The sequence below is a fragment of the Zonotrichia leucophrys genome, chromosome 11 (genome assembly GCF_028769735.1).
Source record: "Zonotrichia leucophrys gambelii isolate GWCS_2022_RI chromosome 11, RI_Zleu_2.0, whole genome shotgun sequence".
Classification (NCBI taxonomy): domain Eukaryota; kingdom Metazoa; phylum Chordata; class Aves; order Passeriformes; family Passerellidae; genus Zonotrichia; species Zonotrichia leucophrys.
In genome coordinates, this window is record NC_088181.1 from 5,052,107 (window position 1) to 5,066,247 (window position 14,141).

Below are 14,141 nucleotides of genomic sequence, written 5' to 3' on the forward strand. Positions count from 1 at the left end.
TGTTACATGGTGATACACAAACCCAGAGCTGCAGCACTACATACATCTCAGTTGTCATTCCTACTCCATGCCCTGTCCTCACTTCCCATGGGGATTTACACTGCAAATCTCGTGACAGAGCCCACACTGCTTCACCATCACTCTGTGGGAAAGGGAAAGAGAGAAGCCAACTGATAAAAAAAGTGTGTAATATGTAGGGAAAGTGTGGAACTTGTTTGTGTGCTTCTCACCATATCAGTTGTGTGACAACAGTTTTTCCACGAGTGGGCCCTACTTGCAATGAACGCCCTCTCCCTCCCGCACAGAGGAGCTCTGTAAATCACATACCAATGCCATTCACCACAGGGGAATTGTTACTGACTTCCAACACGCTGGGCAAGTTCTGTTCTCCTTCGTGATCATTTAAATCCACGTTTTGCTGCTGTGAGCCATTCCCAAAATGTCTAGAATCTTTCTCATGGCTGCCATCTCCATTCTGCAGACCATTATGTGGCTTTTTCAGTGGCATAATCTGTAAACCGCTGGGAGTAGTTCGGTAAGTCACAGTTTTAGCAGCCCTGTCATTTGCAGATCCTGGCTTTGCTGCATATCCTCGTTTCTGTTTTTGATGAGATGGATTAATTCTCTTCCTTTTGTGTGTTGATCCTTTAGACTTCCCAGATTCAGAAGGTCTGTGTGATATTTTCTCCACGGACGAGCCTCGGCTTTCCCGCAGCAGTTTGGGAGCGCTGCCCTGTTTGCCGTGCCGGGATCGCTTCTCTCTGGTAACGTGCAGTCTGTTGAACTCATCAATAAATTCCTCACAATGGAGCAGGTGGTGTTCAGGTTCCCAGGTGTCCTCATTGCTCCCATAGCCTTTCCACCTAATCAGATATTCCCATTTGCCCTTCTTGTTCTTCCTTTTGTCTACAATCCTCTCTACCTAAAAGGAAAAACCAAAACTGTGTTAGAAAGAATTCCCATGAACAGACCTGGCAGTACAGGAGTGAAACACAGAGCCCCGGTGGTATTTTGACAGCAAGGCCACTGCCCCTTCTGAAAACATTAAGAGAGACATAAACACATCCTCAAATCTGATCTGGGCACTTGCAATAGCTCCAGTGTGAAGAAACAAGAGAGAGTCTGAGATCATTAATGAAAGCACAATTTCTTTGAAGATCTGGCTGCAAAATGAGACTCTTGCTTTACATTCCTCAGCTACCTCTTGTTTCAAAGACCCAAATAAAGTGGCTTTTGCTGCTTTGTTTGTTCTGATCATTCTCCTGAATCCACACACGTATTTTGTCCCTATAAGCTTCCCCAGTCTTCTTTGTGCCTTGAAACTACCTTGAACAGAAAACTAATGACAACAAATTGCAGTATTTCACAGCAAAGATCTTGTCTGCAGTAGTGTACATCCACTTTGCTGCCTCCAACTTACACAAATTTTTGAATGCACCAATTAAAAAAAAAAGCAAAGAAAGGGCATTAAGTCAGGATTCTTACATTGAAGGAATGAATTTTATCAGCCTGTGCTGGAGAACATCATTGTAAGGAACATTTCTACACCAAGGGCTAATGGACTGTATTGGGAATGCACCCTAAATATGAATTAACAGCAACATTATACTGTGCAACTTGGATGCTGGTCAAGCCTCAAGTAGAGGGAGAATGCAGAGAAAAATCCAAACACCACACCAATGGCAGAAAGTGGGGATTAAACTGAACCAAGTGAAATTCAGATCAAGTCATTGGGAAAAATGTTGTAATGGCAGTAGGAATAATACTTGGTAATGTGGGAAAGGTAGGGAGAAAAACCAGTTTTTGTTACATAAATCTGTCATGAAAAGTCAATGCTGAAAGATCAGTTATGATAAGGAAAATTTCAAAGACTCTCCCAGGTTTTCTTTTTTCATTGTTTAATTTTTAAATTTTGTTTTTAATATGTGGTTTATGAAGGATAAAGATGCCACTAATGAAAAAAAAATCATTAACATTAACCCAAAGCAGTATTGTTAATTTAGAAGAATAAATAAGTGGACAGATCATGTAACAGCTTTCACTGCTCCTCAATGAAAAATCATCTCATGTGAAGAACAACAGTGGAATCTGTAAGGAGAATTTAACCTTGAAGAAGGGCAATCACAGCAGTGTAAGTAATTGTTCATTTTGGGTTCCTTGTTAGAGCAAACCAATGGATTAATTCTGTCTGTTCACTGCCTGGAACTGTACATTCATAGAAATCTTGGGGGGTTCCCCAAAGGAGTCTAAATGTAATTAGCAACTAAACATTATAGTTCTATCTCAGTTCATTTACATGGGAACTGTGCTGAGATATCTGGCTCTGAGTCATAGTGGGCACCTTCCTCCATCTCCGGGGCTCCCACTGCAGCATCTCAAACAGCTCCTTCCTGTGCTCTGCCTTATCAAATATCTGCACAGAACCACCTCAGAAGCAAAGCAAGGCATCCTCTTTACTCTGAATTTAGCACAGTCCCCTTCAGGATTGCTCAGAGAGGCAAAACAATTAACTGAAGCTCAGGCTGGGCAAGTTGGAGATCATTTGTCTAAAAAAAGGGAAAAGGCTTCACAAAATGAATGAACTGGCATTTTTTTTCCCTCGTGTGGGATGTGTGGCTTTCAATTGTCAAACTAATAGTAGACTTATTATGATCTTGTTGACTTTATAGAGAGCAGCTGTCCAAATTAGCCTTGGCTTTAAAATACTTTCATCTTCCTATCAGGGACTAGCCAGAAAAACTGTACATTGAACCACGGAACTCTGTGTGGGCTGCCTGTGGATTTGTTACCTTAATTACTGCAGCTTGCTAAAGCAAGGAGCAAAACACATACATGTGTGTCCTGGGGAAAAAATGAAATTGCTGCTAAACTTGGTAGACCACAGCTATCAGTACTGGAGAGTGTGGGTTCCTGCTTCTCTGTCTGTACCAGATAAACAGTGTACATGCATTCCCCTCCCTTTTGATTCAGAACTGACTTGGAACACAAACTCTGTGTCAGTTTGGTGCTGCCTGAGAGTTACTTGTCTTTGTTTTGGGGGATTGCACCACCTTTGTTCCCCAACTTGCTCACTAAGGGAAGAACCTCAGAAAGGATGGACAAATACCTTTTTTGGGATCACATACAAAAACCATCTCTCCACCCTCACCTTGTTTCACTTGGGCACATACACAGATTTCTTATTTTGACATTGTTGCTCTATGTGAAGAGGTTTTGTGGAGGGTGTTGTTTAATATGGAACACACTCAAGTATTTTGGTGATGAGGCATCCTGCATTTCAATTAGGAGGATAAAAGGAGAAAATATGAGTAGTCTTTGTTCCTGGGAAATAAAATAATGGCAATGGAGGATGTGATTAACCACTTAAACACATCATGAAGGGAGAATAAAAGCAGTCATGAAATTGGGTCAAATTTAATAAATAGTTTCTGAAAAAATGTTCAGAAAGCAAATATATTTGGGTAAGACAGCATTTTCAGAACAAAACTATCAATGTTCAAATTTAACTTACTAAAATGAAGACTAAATAAACTGAAGACAAAAAGTTTTGTTTCTGGTCAACCCTCTTTTCAGTTTATTGTTTTGCTGAAGAGAAAATGAAAAAAATGTGGTATAATCCAAAATTAGTTTGTTTTCCTTGATTTTTTTAGTTCAACCATAATACCCAGTGGCTTGACTAATGATGCATAAAAAGTCTGAGTAGATATTTTCCTGTCCTCATTACTGCCTCATTGTTCACTGAATGCATCTGAGGGGTAGCATCAAATATACTTGACCTCTCAACATGGTCCCTTTTCTACCACAGGGCTTTAAGTTCCTCAGTAATATTTATCCCCTTTAGGTGCCACTGGGAAGTGCTTCAGTGGAGGCATAAATATCAGGGTTTTAGCCACACCTGCTGCTGTCTGTCTCATTTCCCTCCGATCCACAGTCCACAGTAACAACAAATATCACTACTTAGTTTTTTTAATGATGTGTATTTGTTTTAACAGGTACTATATGAAATAATAATCTTATTGTATTTACTTAAGGTTGCACAAATCATATCAGTTTTCTTAATGAGAAATAATTCTGTGAAAGGTAGTGATTAATAGAATAACATTTTTAATCCTCCCCTAGAATAAGCAACACATGTTTCTGAGAATATGCAGCAAACATCTAGGGCTTCAGTGTCTGATTTTCCATTTCCCCCCTCAGTTCCATCTTTAATCAGAACTGAGTAACATGTTCCCAGAAGTGACCCTGGTAGTTACAGTTGCCAAATCCACGATTTCACTATATTTGCTTTGGAAAACTAAGGAGTTAAAATTAATAAAAGTGCAATGACTACAAACAAACCTTGTAGAGGTATCACAGTTAAAAGATTTTCAGAAATGTCATGTACCATCACTTCCCTGGATTCTCTCTCTCTCCCTGCTCCTGCTGGCCAATTCTGGATGAACTGAGGTTCTGATATGTTACCATATAAATACTTTTGAAGAGAACAAATAGAATAAGAACAAGGCATCTGTGCAAATGCATTTGCAACAAACTTTTTAGCTTCCAAGTACAGCTGCACAAACTAGGATGAAAGTCATAAATAAAAAGCCTTTAAAATATATCTGCATTCTATACTTCATGTGAAATGAAATAATACATTAGTGGATTAAAGTACAAATATCTAGAGCTTCATAAACTTTAGTGTTTTGTTTATATATGCAGAGTACAACAACCCCACCACCCTTCCTTCACAGAAAATTCTAGATCAAAATCATCTAACCACACATTGTTATTGTTTGCTTATCAAAAAAATTAAATCTGGGCTAAGTTTAAAAAGGGTAATTCCTATGGAATTATTTCTACAGCTGTAACTATAATGTCAAAGCACAGCATACTCCTCTCAGTTCACAGCTCTGAAGAGCATAAATAAAAATCCTTGTGTTCCCAGAAACACCTTCTGGTAGATCAGTAAACTTCTAGAAACATTTGGAAGGTTGCATATACACTTAGTGATTTCCAAAATAAATACATGTCATCTCCTCTTCTTGCCATGCACATCCATGGAAGCAACTGAAACTGCAATCACTGGTGTTCAGATGGTCTCTGGTAGTGAACTCCTCAGAGCATCAGAGCAAGTGCAGGACAGACTCTAGAAAAACTGCCTTTCATTCCTATGATTACAGGACTTGTACTGGTTTATGTGGGTTTTTTTCATTGGAGGTCTTTGTCCCATGTTGTGCCTGAGGGTGTTGGAAGGGTGTTTGAAGAAAATGCCAAAGAAGTAAAGGCAGTGAGATTTCTAGAGAGATAAAGGCCATCTGATTCAACATGTTTGTCTTTTAAAAATTCACTATTGCCCTAACTTCCCCCTTGTTGTTACCTTTGCTTTGAGAAGTACTCTATCTCATTAGCAGTAAATCTTTTGCCTTCTTGTCTTTGTAACTTGTTTTTGTTTTTCTTGTATTTGATTTCACAAAATCTGGTAATTGGAGCATTTGTTCCAGATGTACAAAAAATATGGCAACATATCCTCTGAAGCAGCCAGTATTCATGTTAGAAAAATAACAGTGGAAGGGCTGCTGGGACTCTCTTCAGAGTCTGACCCATGGAGTAGCTGTGAAACCCCCTCAGTACTAAATCTGTGCTGTTACCTGGAAGGTCACAATGAAATAAAAGGGCCAGAGAGTCTTAAAAACAAAAGGGAAGCCATTCTTCATTGGAATTACTCTTAGGCAAAACATCAAATGACCTCTTCCCAAGAAAACCAGTGGACACCCCATTAATCTCAAAAGACACTGCTTTTCGTTCAGTTCCTTTTTTTTTAAGCATATGGGGCTTTTATTTTCTGTTTTCCAATTTCCTTAGAATCAGAAGAGATCTTAAAACTTAATAAGGAACTCTTGGAACTTCTGCATTTTCACTGGGAAAAGCCTATCAGCCTGGTATGGAAACCACTGCACTGGGTATGTGTCCTTTAACACAGACATGGGAAGACTCAAAACAGGACAAATAAATGCTGTGACATCTCCTGCTGCTCCCTGTCCTGCACCTTTGATGTTCCCCTCCTGAGAGGCAGTAACACTGCAGAGGTGTCCTGCTCTGAGATTCCATGGTTGGGGTTCAGACAGAAAAGCAGGAGTGCAATGCCATCAGTTGTATTTACAGTAGTGGTGCAGCCATTAGAAGTTACTGCTCAATGGGGTGTTCTCACATGGCTCTTTTCTGGACCCAACACTTTGCTGCAGAAGTACAGGGTGTGAGTTACCTTCCCTGAGCAACATTTGTCTAAGGGGCCTCCTGGCAGAGGGAGCTTCCCCTCATTGGCAGCAGAGATCCAATCTGAGGGCCTGAACACTTCCAAGAACACTCATATCTTCAGTGACCTTATACCAGCTTCTGGGAAGTCTCATCTTTCTGTGAAATTCAGTCTCATTGAAACTGAAATTCTGCTCTGGTCTCTGTTGTTCTTTTCTGACTCTCTTCAACCCTGTCCTAGTGCTGCATCTCCACTCCCACACTGGGGCCCTGGTTCCCCCTGGTCCCATCTGTCCTGCTGCTCACTCTACCAACAGGACCCATTTTCACAGCCCTGTCCTCTCTTCTTTTGTTTCCAAAAGATTTTTCCTGGTCAGAACTTGAGTGCTCAAATCTCTCAGTCTGTTAAAGCCATTTCCCTCTCCCACTATAAATTTAAGGATGTAATCTACATCACTTTCTTTTCTTAGGATATTTCAGTGTATAAGTTATACCTGTGGGGGAAGTGCCACAATCATTGTGGGCTTTGGAGCAAACAGAAATAAGAATATACACAAGAGTCTTGCACTGGAGGGAAGGTGTTTTTGTACAAACTGATACTGTTTTTGTACAAGGAAACTTGACAGATGACAAAGGGATCAGAAAGAAACTTTTTGGTCAACTGGTGTAGTCCCTGTCATTGTAGGCTATTGCATCACACAAACCCTTTCATACTGGACATTTTTGTGATACAGAACATATTTCTGTCCAGGCTTATTGCTCATAGGTTGCACAGCAAAGAGCTGTTCCTTCCTAAATGCATTGATTCTGTTAAAATGTTTTAGGCTTTCATTTGGAAAGCAAGTGTGTTTTCAAAGTTGCAAAAGAAGTGTATGAAAAAGTCAAGATCTTTTATAGCAGCAGGTTAAGTAATCTTGAGAATATTCTTTATAGAGAGATAGAACAGGAGTTTTTCCTTTGCAATCAAAGAGTGCATCCATGTCATCAAAAACTGTCACGCAATATGGGGGGAGACCTCTCTGGATCTGTTCCTCCATAAAAGGTTTAAATCCTTTTGACTTACAGGCATTATCACCACATACCACATTTTGGAAATCCAAAAAACACAGGGGTTTCTGTTTCTTTTAAATCACATTTTATTTATCAAATCTCTGTTGTCTTTTGTACAGTAAATCAGTTTGCTATTGTATTTCATTGGTACTAGTTGAAAAGAAAGCAAGAAGCAGGACATTCCAAATTCTTGGTGTTCTTTATGCTAAAAAGTGGTCAGTTCTGAACACACCCACAACAAACTTGCTGGCACAACCCATTTCTGCCAAATTTAATGGGAATCCCCAGTTTTCTACTATCTGAGAGCGTGTGTGTGGGAAATTGTGCATTTATCAGCAAAGAAGGGCTCAGCACAACCTAGTATGGTTCTGGTTCTGCCTGTACTTCCTTTAAGTACTACAAGTCAGCACAGTTATTCCCTATTTACTTACATGCAAGTAAAATCTAAGTAGGAATCCCTGGGATTTAAACCATGAAGATTTTAGTTTTTTATTTTAAAACAAGTTTATAGGAACAGGAGCATGACTTGAAGAGACTTCTGAGCAAACTGGTGTTTAGATGAACAGATCCCTGTTCTCTCAGTAGAACTGCTTGGAATTTGTTAAAAATACTCATGTTTCCAAACAGAGTTTGAAATGTGTTAAGTAATACTTAAAAAATAAAAATATGACTATCACTAAAGGTGCTCCTCAATGTTAAAGCAACTCCAGAAATGCAGGAAGCAATTATTAATTTACATGAAAATTTTACCTGAAATCATTAGAAAAAGATTAATTCTGTTTTCTTTTATATTCATTGGCAGTTTTTTCTTCTTTATCTTGTTCAGTTATGGCTTTTTTTGGTTTTTTGTACAGTTTACACAGTATTTTTCTTCACCATATGGGCTTCATTCAGATTCAACTCAAGGCCAGGACTTCAGTTCAACACTTTTACATCCATCTCAAGCTTAGTCAGAAGTGAAGATTCCACATTAAAAAAACACAAAGGTTTAGCTATAATACAGCACAAACAAATATTTGAACTTTTTGCTGTACTGCCACTCAGTGAGTCATTGCTTTGCAAATGCTACTGGTACGACTGTCATAAAACAAACCACATGTTCTTGTGGGGTAGGTAGGAAAATGTTTTCTTAGCCCTTTTACAGCAAAGTGGTAAACCTGAGCATGGAGATGTGAAAGCCTTGGTTTTGGGGAGTCCTATGTCACTAAATGTGTCTATAGGTGCTGAGGATTTGGGATTTGAGATGTCCAGAGAGGATTTACAGTGAACTTGCTGGCTCTGCATGGGTGACATGGCAAAGAGGACATGAGGGACAAGAGGGGGCTACAGGGGACACTGTCAGTCCTGTATTAAGGCCTCAAAGTGGATTGTACAGGGATAGCTAAGGCAGGGTAATGCAAGAGTTTTGCAGAGATTTTCAAGGACTGAAATGCAAGCTTGGTAAAAATGAAGGCTCTGGGTTGCAAAACAAGACAAATGGACAATGAGATGTAGTTACTCTAGATCCAGGATATGAAACAGCAGTTTTTGTGTAAAGAATCTCCAGTGGCAATATGCATTTTGTAGCTGTTGCACACAGGGAGATAGAACTATTTTTTAAATTATTGTCATGGCTTAGAAATGATATTCTCCAATTTAGTAATCCCTTTAAAACCACCCTCTGTTCTCCTTCCCCCTCCAACTGGAGACACACAAGGCGAAGACCATGGGTTGAGATACGAACAATTTACTGGAAACAGCAGTGAGATAAAAATTAACAGTAACAACAACAAGAGGTATAAAAAAATAAATAATTCACACAGAAAAACTCCCTGTAAGTAAACAACACCAGACAGCTCCCGCTACCACATTTTCTTGACTGGAAGAAACCCCTTCTCTCTGGAAGAGTCTCTTTCCCTGTCCCTGGCAATTATGTGAGGAAATATAGAAAAACATCAGGGTCCTGGCCATGCCCCTTCTGGCTACCACAAAAAATTAACCCTGTCCTGGCCAGAACCAGTATTACATACCTGAAGAGCAAATGAAAAATAATCCCTGGATCTGCATGTGAAGGAGGACAGTAATCTCTCCCCATCACTGACACAGAAGGGAGAAGAAAATGCAGAACCTTGTCCATGTTACATGAGTGACTGGACAGGGATAGGGTGATATGAGAAGGATAAATCATAAATCCACTTCATACTTTCTATCCAGACTAGAATAAGGGGCAGCTGGTTTGGAACATCCATATAGCAAAAGTAGTAACAGTCAAATTTGTGAATAATACCATGCAGGGGAAGGTTTTAAAGGGAAAGGGCTAAAAATAGATGACTTTGTACAATACAGAAGGCCGAGGGGTGATCCTTTGAGTGAAAAGCTGAAGTAGCAGTTTGGAAAGTAGCAGGATAATAAGGGAAGAAAACTCATGAAACACAAAGGTTTCTTTCAGAATTCAGTAGAATTCTTCATTTTTGTGGTTACACAAATGAAGTTAATGTGGTGGCAGAATACAGGAAAGAGCCAAAAAGAAAGGTAGAGCAGAAAAAGGAATAAAGAAACATGCTTTAGGCAACTATAATGGCGTGACAGGAGCACAGAATATTACAACTAAGTATCCAGGATACCAGAGCAACATCACAGAAAAATGGCACAGAAAATTTCAAAAATTATCTGTGAAGAAGTAATTGTCAAAAAGGAAGAATAATACATCATTATCCCCATAGAAATAGCATTCAGATGAGCAGGGTCAGTAGGCCAAGTTTTGGCCTCAATTATTGTATTGGTTTGCACTGCAGATTTAATTTGTGTTTGGGATTTGAATTCTGCCCAATGTAAAACCAACTTCTTACTGGTGCTTGGAAGGAACAAACTATCTTATGGACAGCAGCAAAGGCAGTTATGAAAGCTGTCAATGTGCATCAGTCAGATGCATCTTAAATCATCTGAGTGTGCAGCTAATGAGAAATAATCTGCATTTAAAATATGGGGACAGTGCTCTAAACACAGACACAGGGTGTGAAAGCATATGCACTGATTTGTGTGCGTTGGAGCTGGGCTCTGAGCAGGCTGTTTGCTTGCAGGGCGGGTGAAAGGCACTGCCACACGTGGGCTTGTCCCAGTGTCTGCAGTGAGTCAGGCTGAGCACAGCACACTGCAGGGCACGCTCTGGCCACAGCTGCCCTGAAACTGCTCTGGCAATGCAGAGTCCCCAGGAGCTGCCATCACAGCCGCTGATGGTGCTGCCCAGGAGACAACCACAGCTTACCCTCCTGCTCTCCTCAGGCCCTGCATCTCTTTAAAGCTGCCTTTGCCAACAGATGGACACCAGTCCTTGATCTCAGTGAGTCCTCTGTCAGCCCTGGCCATTCACTCAAGCCAAGGACTTGTTAACTGATGAGTCCTGAGTTCTTTCAGGTCATCATGATTCCTGATGATAAGGTTTCAGCCAAGTGTTGGCAGTACTTCCAGCCAGGCAGTACTTCCAGTAGTAGGGGTTGCTCTAGACTGGAATCCATTACTCCTTTCAGGGAGGTCCTGAGGAACAGCCCTGGGGTTTCTCAGGTGGCAGGGCACAGATCTTGTCACCCTGCTCCAGACTCCTGCCAGATCACTCCAAGGGCTCCTGTGGAGGCATGTGCACATCTCCATGCTGCAGCTACCTCCTGTTTCTGTTCAGAGATGGTGCAGACCCATCAAGCATCAGGGTGAGACTGGAACTCTGATGAAGCTGAGGAACCATTTAGAAATGTCTATGCTGGAAGCAGTACTGAATATGTAAGTAGTGAATATATTACTGAGGAAATTTTCCATGTATTTGTTAGTCAGATTCCTAACTTGGCGGCTGTGTGAATATCTCAGCTGCTCCTGGATGCATTTGCAGCAATGTGGCAAAGGGCTTTGTTCCATGTCCCTCCATGGAATAGGGCAATTACAGAATGATATTTTTATAAATGTAGGTTTTTCTAAGATTGATTCCCTGTATTTGTCTCACTGGGACTGGGTTAGTGTACGTTCTTTCTGTGGCACTATGCCAGTCACAAACTGGAGCTGGGCAAGGCTGCAGCTGGCTGCTGGTTATTAACTGAGGGTTAGTGCAGAGACCAATGCACACTGGTGCTCCAACACCCAAACTGTTTTCCAGATACTTCATGAATGGACACTTGATTTCCCACTTTAGTATAACAAACCTCTGAGTCACTTTTAATACTAAGATCCCACTTGCAAATGGTTTATGAGCTTACAAAAAGGGCTTTTAACTTCTAGGACTCTTACAAATTGGACAGCTAATTAATCAGATTCTAATGAGTCAGTCAGAATCTTCTGCTGTCCTCACTGTCATGCCCAGCACAAACCATACATGTGGTCAAATACCAGGACAGATGTCCTGAGAGGCTGTGGGATATCCACTCAGAGATATTCAGAACTTGACTGAGCAAGACCCTGAGCAGCCTAATTAAGTTGGTGCTGCCTTAAGCAAGGGATTAGATGGTCTCCAAAAGTCCCTTCCAACCTGCATTATTATATGATTCTGTAATACATTTTGCCTAAAATATTTACTAATAATTTACTAATTCTTTATTCATTCTTTTTTACTTAGAAAAGCATCTCCATTTGGAAAACTGAGTTCTGTGCAATCTGTGGAAGTTTGTGTGGATGTGAATTGACTCAATTAATCTGAGTTTAGATTGACCAGGCTGCTGGAAGGGAGCTTCCTACAGCCAGCTTTGAACTTCTAACTTTCTTTGACCTGGTACCATCAGGGTTTGTTTGCCTTCAGTCAAAGAGCAAGAGCCATCCACTCTTTGAGATGTACAAAAAGATGGGTTTGAAGACCTAAGTCAGCTCCTCATGAATTTTCCTAGTCATTAAATGGATGGTTTTTAGTACTGAGATACATTGTGAAGTCATTCCTCAGTGTCTTTTAGTGTTAAAATGAACATTGAGTATTCATGGTATAAGGAGAAGAGGGAATGTGCTTAGCTGGGGTGTGAACATACAACATGCTCCATGGCAACAGCTGTGTATTTGCTCTTTGTTCAATATGATGGAATCAAAGGCTGGGATAAGAGGGATAAGTTGCCAAACCTTTGCCACAAAGCTAAGAGGAAATATGCTAATCAAAATATACTTGTGTTTCCTGTACCTGTCCTGGAGGTTTGTGCTGGAGCAGTAAGAGAGTGTTCTGCAGGGTAGGATGCTTAGATAGGGCTTCAAGGTCAGAGTTTGTGTTTCTACTCATCATCATCTCAGCTGTTCTCTTTGCTTTTTTATCTGCCTCATCCAAAAAGAAAACCCACTCTGTGAAATAATTTCAGACCTGGTGTGGAACATGGGAAAGGTGCATTGAAATAATTAGTGTGTAGAGCAGTGTACAAAATAAAAATTTTGGTGAAGCAGATCTGTTTTGAAGCGTAGTGGAAAAAAAAAGGGAAAAATCTCAAGGTAACTTGTTCTGTATATGTGCATTTTGTACTGGTGCTCACTGCTTTCATCTCACAGTCTGAGGGCAGAATATGCAATATAATGGCCTGGTAAGACCAAAACGTTCCTGGCAAACTTGGGAGGGGTGAGAAACTCCCAAGAAAAAGACTATGGATTATATGGCTCTGCAATAACATATGGAATTTCTGATCACACTTCAACTGTTGTTTCTCTCCAAAGAGCAGTTATATACAAAGGCATACATAGAAAGAATATCACAGAAATAAACAATAAGACCCACAATGGAGAGGTGCTATATTCTTAGTACCTCAGCAGAAATACAAAAATATTGGGAAAAGTTTTGCTTTTATTATGCTTATAATCCATTATATGTGTTTATATGCTGTAATCCAATGAAGAAACAAAAACCTCACCATTTTGGAATATTTTTAGGGCTAATAACTAATGTAAGGTATCTGGAATAAGTAATATTGCTGTCTAGATAATAAGAAAGTATTTAATGTTTTGATGATTTCAAGATGATGTGCACATGTTCAATTTTTTTATTTTAATTCTAAGGAAACAAGAAACTTTTGTGGTCATGCTAGAAGGATTTAAACAAACCAAGTTAGTTTTTAGATAATTACAGGATTTCCCTAGAGAGTATATAATTCCCCAATTAACACTCTGAAATGTTATTTTCATAGTTCCAAAGCACCATGTAAACCTATCCTACTACATGGACACTAATGCTCATTACTGTTATTTAGCAGCATCACAGGTGGAGCTTGGAGCAGTGAGCACTTTCCTGTAATATGCAGCGTGCCATAACGTTTGACTTGATCTTGAAATGAAATGGTCACAATATGTTAATCACAAAATCTAGTACAGAGTGTCTGTCAGAAAAGTGCTAATGATTGCCCAGTGTGCCCCAAAGACAGAAATGTTAGTTTTGCTGTGCCAAAATTCGGTGTTATTCTGGAAAAGACCTTGCCCTTGGCTGCTGAATGTCACATGGACTGTGCAGTGCAGGCACAGGCAGCACCCTCTGCTCCAGCATCTTTACAGTTCCTGCCTTGCTCTTTCCATTAATGCAACAATCATAAATAGTTAGTGCAGGTTTTAAAAGGCAAGTTTGCACCAGTGAATTACTTCTAGAGGGAATCACAGGTATTTTATGACATGTGTAAGGATAAATACTGGTTAGATGACACTGGGGAAAAGTGGATGGAATAGTCTCCAGTTTCTCTCTAAATGGCTGGAAAGAGTCTTCCAAAGGTGACAGTAAGAAAAAAGTGTCTGAATCACCTGTACATCTCCAATATTTTGTGGAAATATTCCTTACTCAGATGAGCACTGTGAGGTGTTTAATAAATTTCTCTGATGGCCATAGAATATCAAATTTTTATTCAAGATAATCTGAATATCTGAAATCTTTCTACTTTCAGTTGTTTGGT

The 14,141-nt window shown here is 40.0% G+C and overlaps 1 protein-coding gene across 1 annotated transcript in view; it reads right to left on the reverse strand.

Annotated features, from left to right (window-relative positions):
- The window catches only part of CDYL2 (chromodomain Y like 2), a 59,121-nt gene that overhangs the window by 26,442 nt on the left and 18,538 nt on the right, over window positions 1–14,141 (reverse strand). The window contains exon 2 of the mRNA XM_064723322.1: window positions 328–922. Within this exon, the coding sequence (XP_064579392.1) occupies window positions 328–922 (595 nt within the window). The remainder of the gene's footprint in view (window positions 1–327; window positions 923–14,141) is intronic.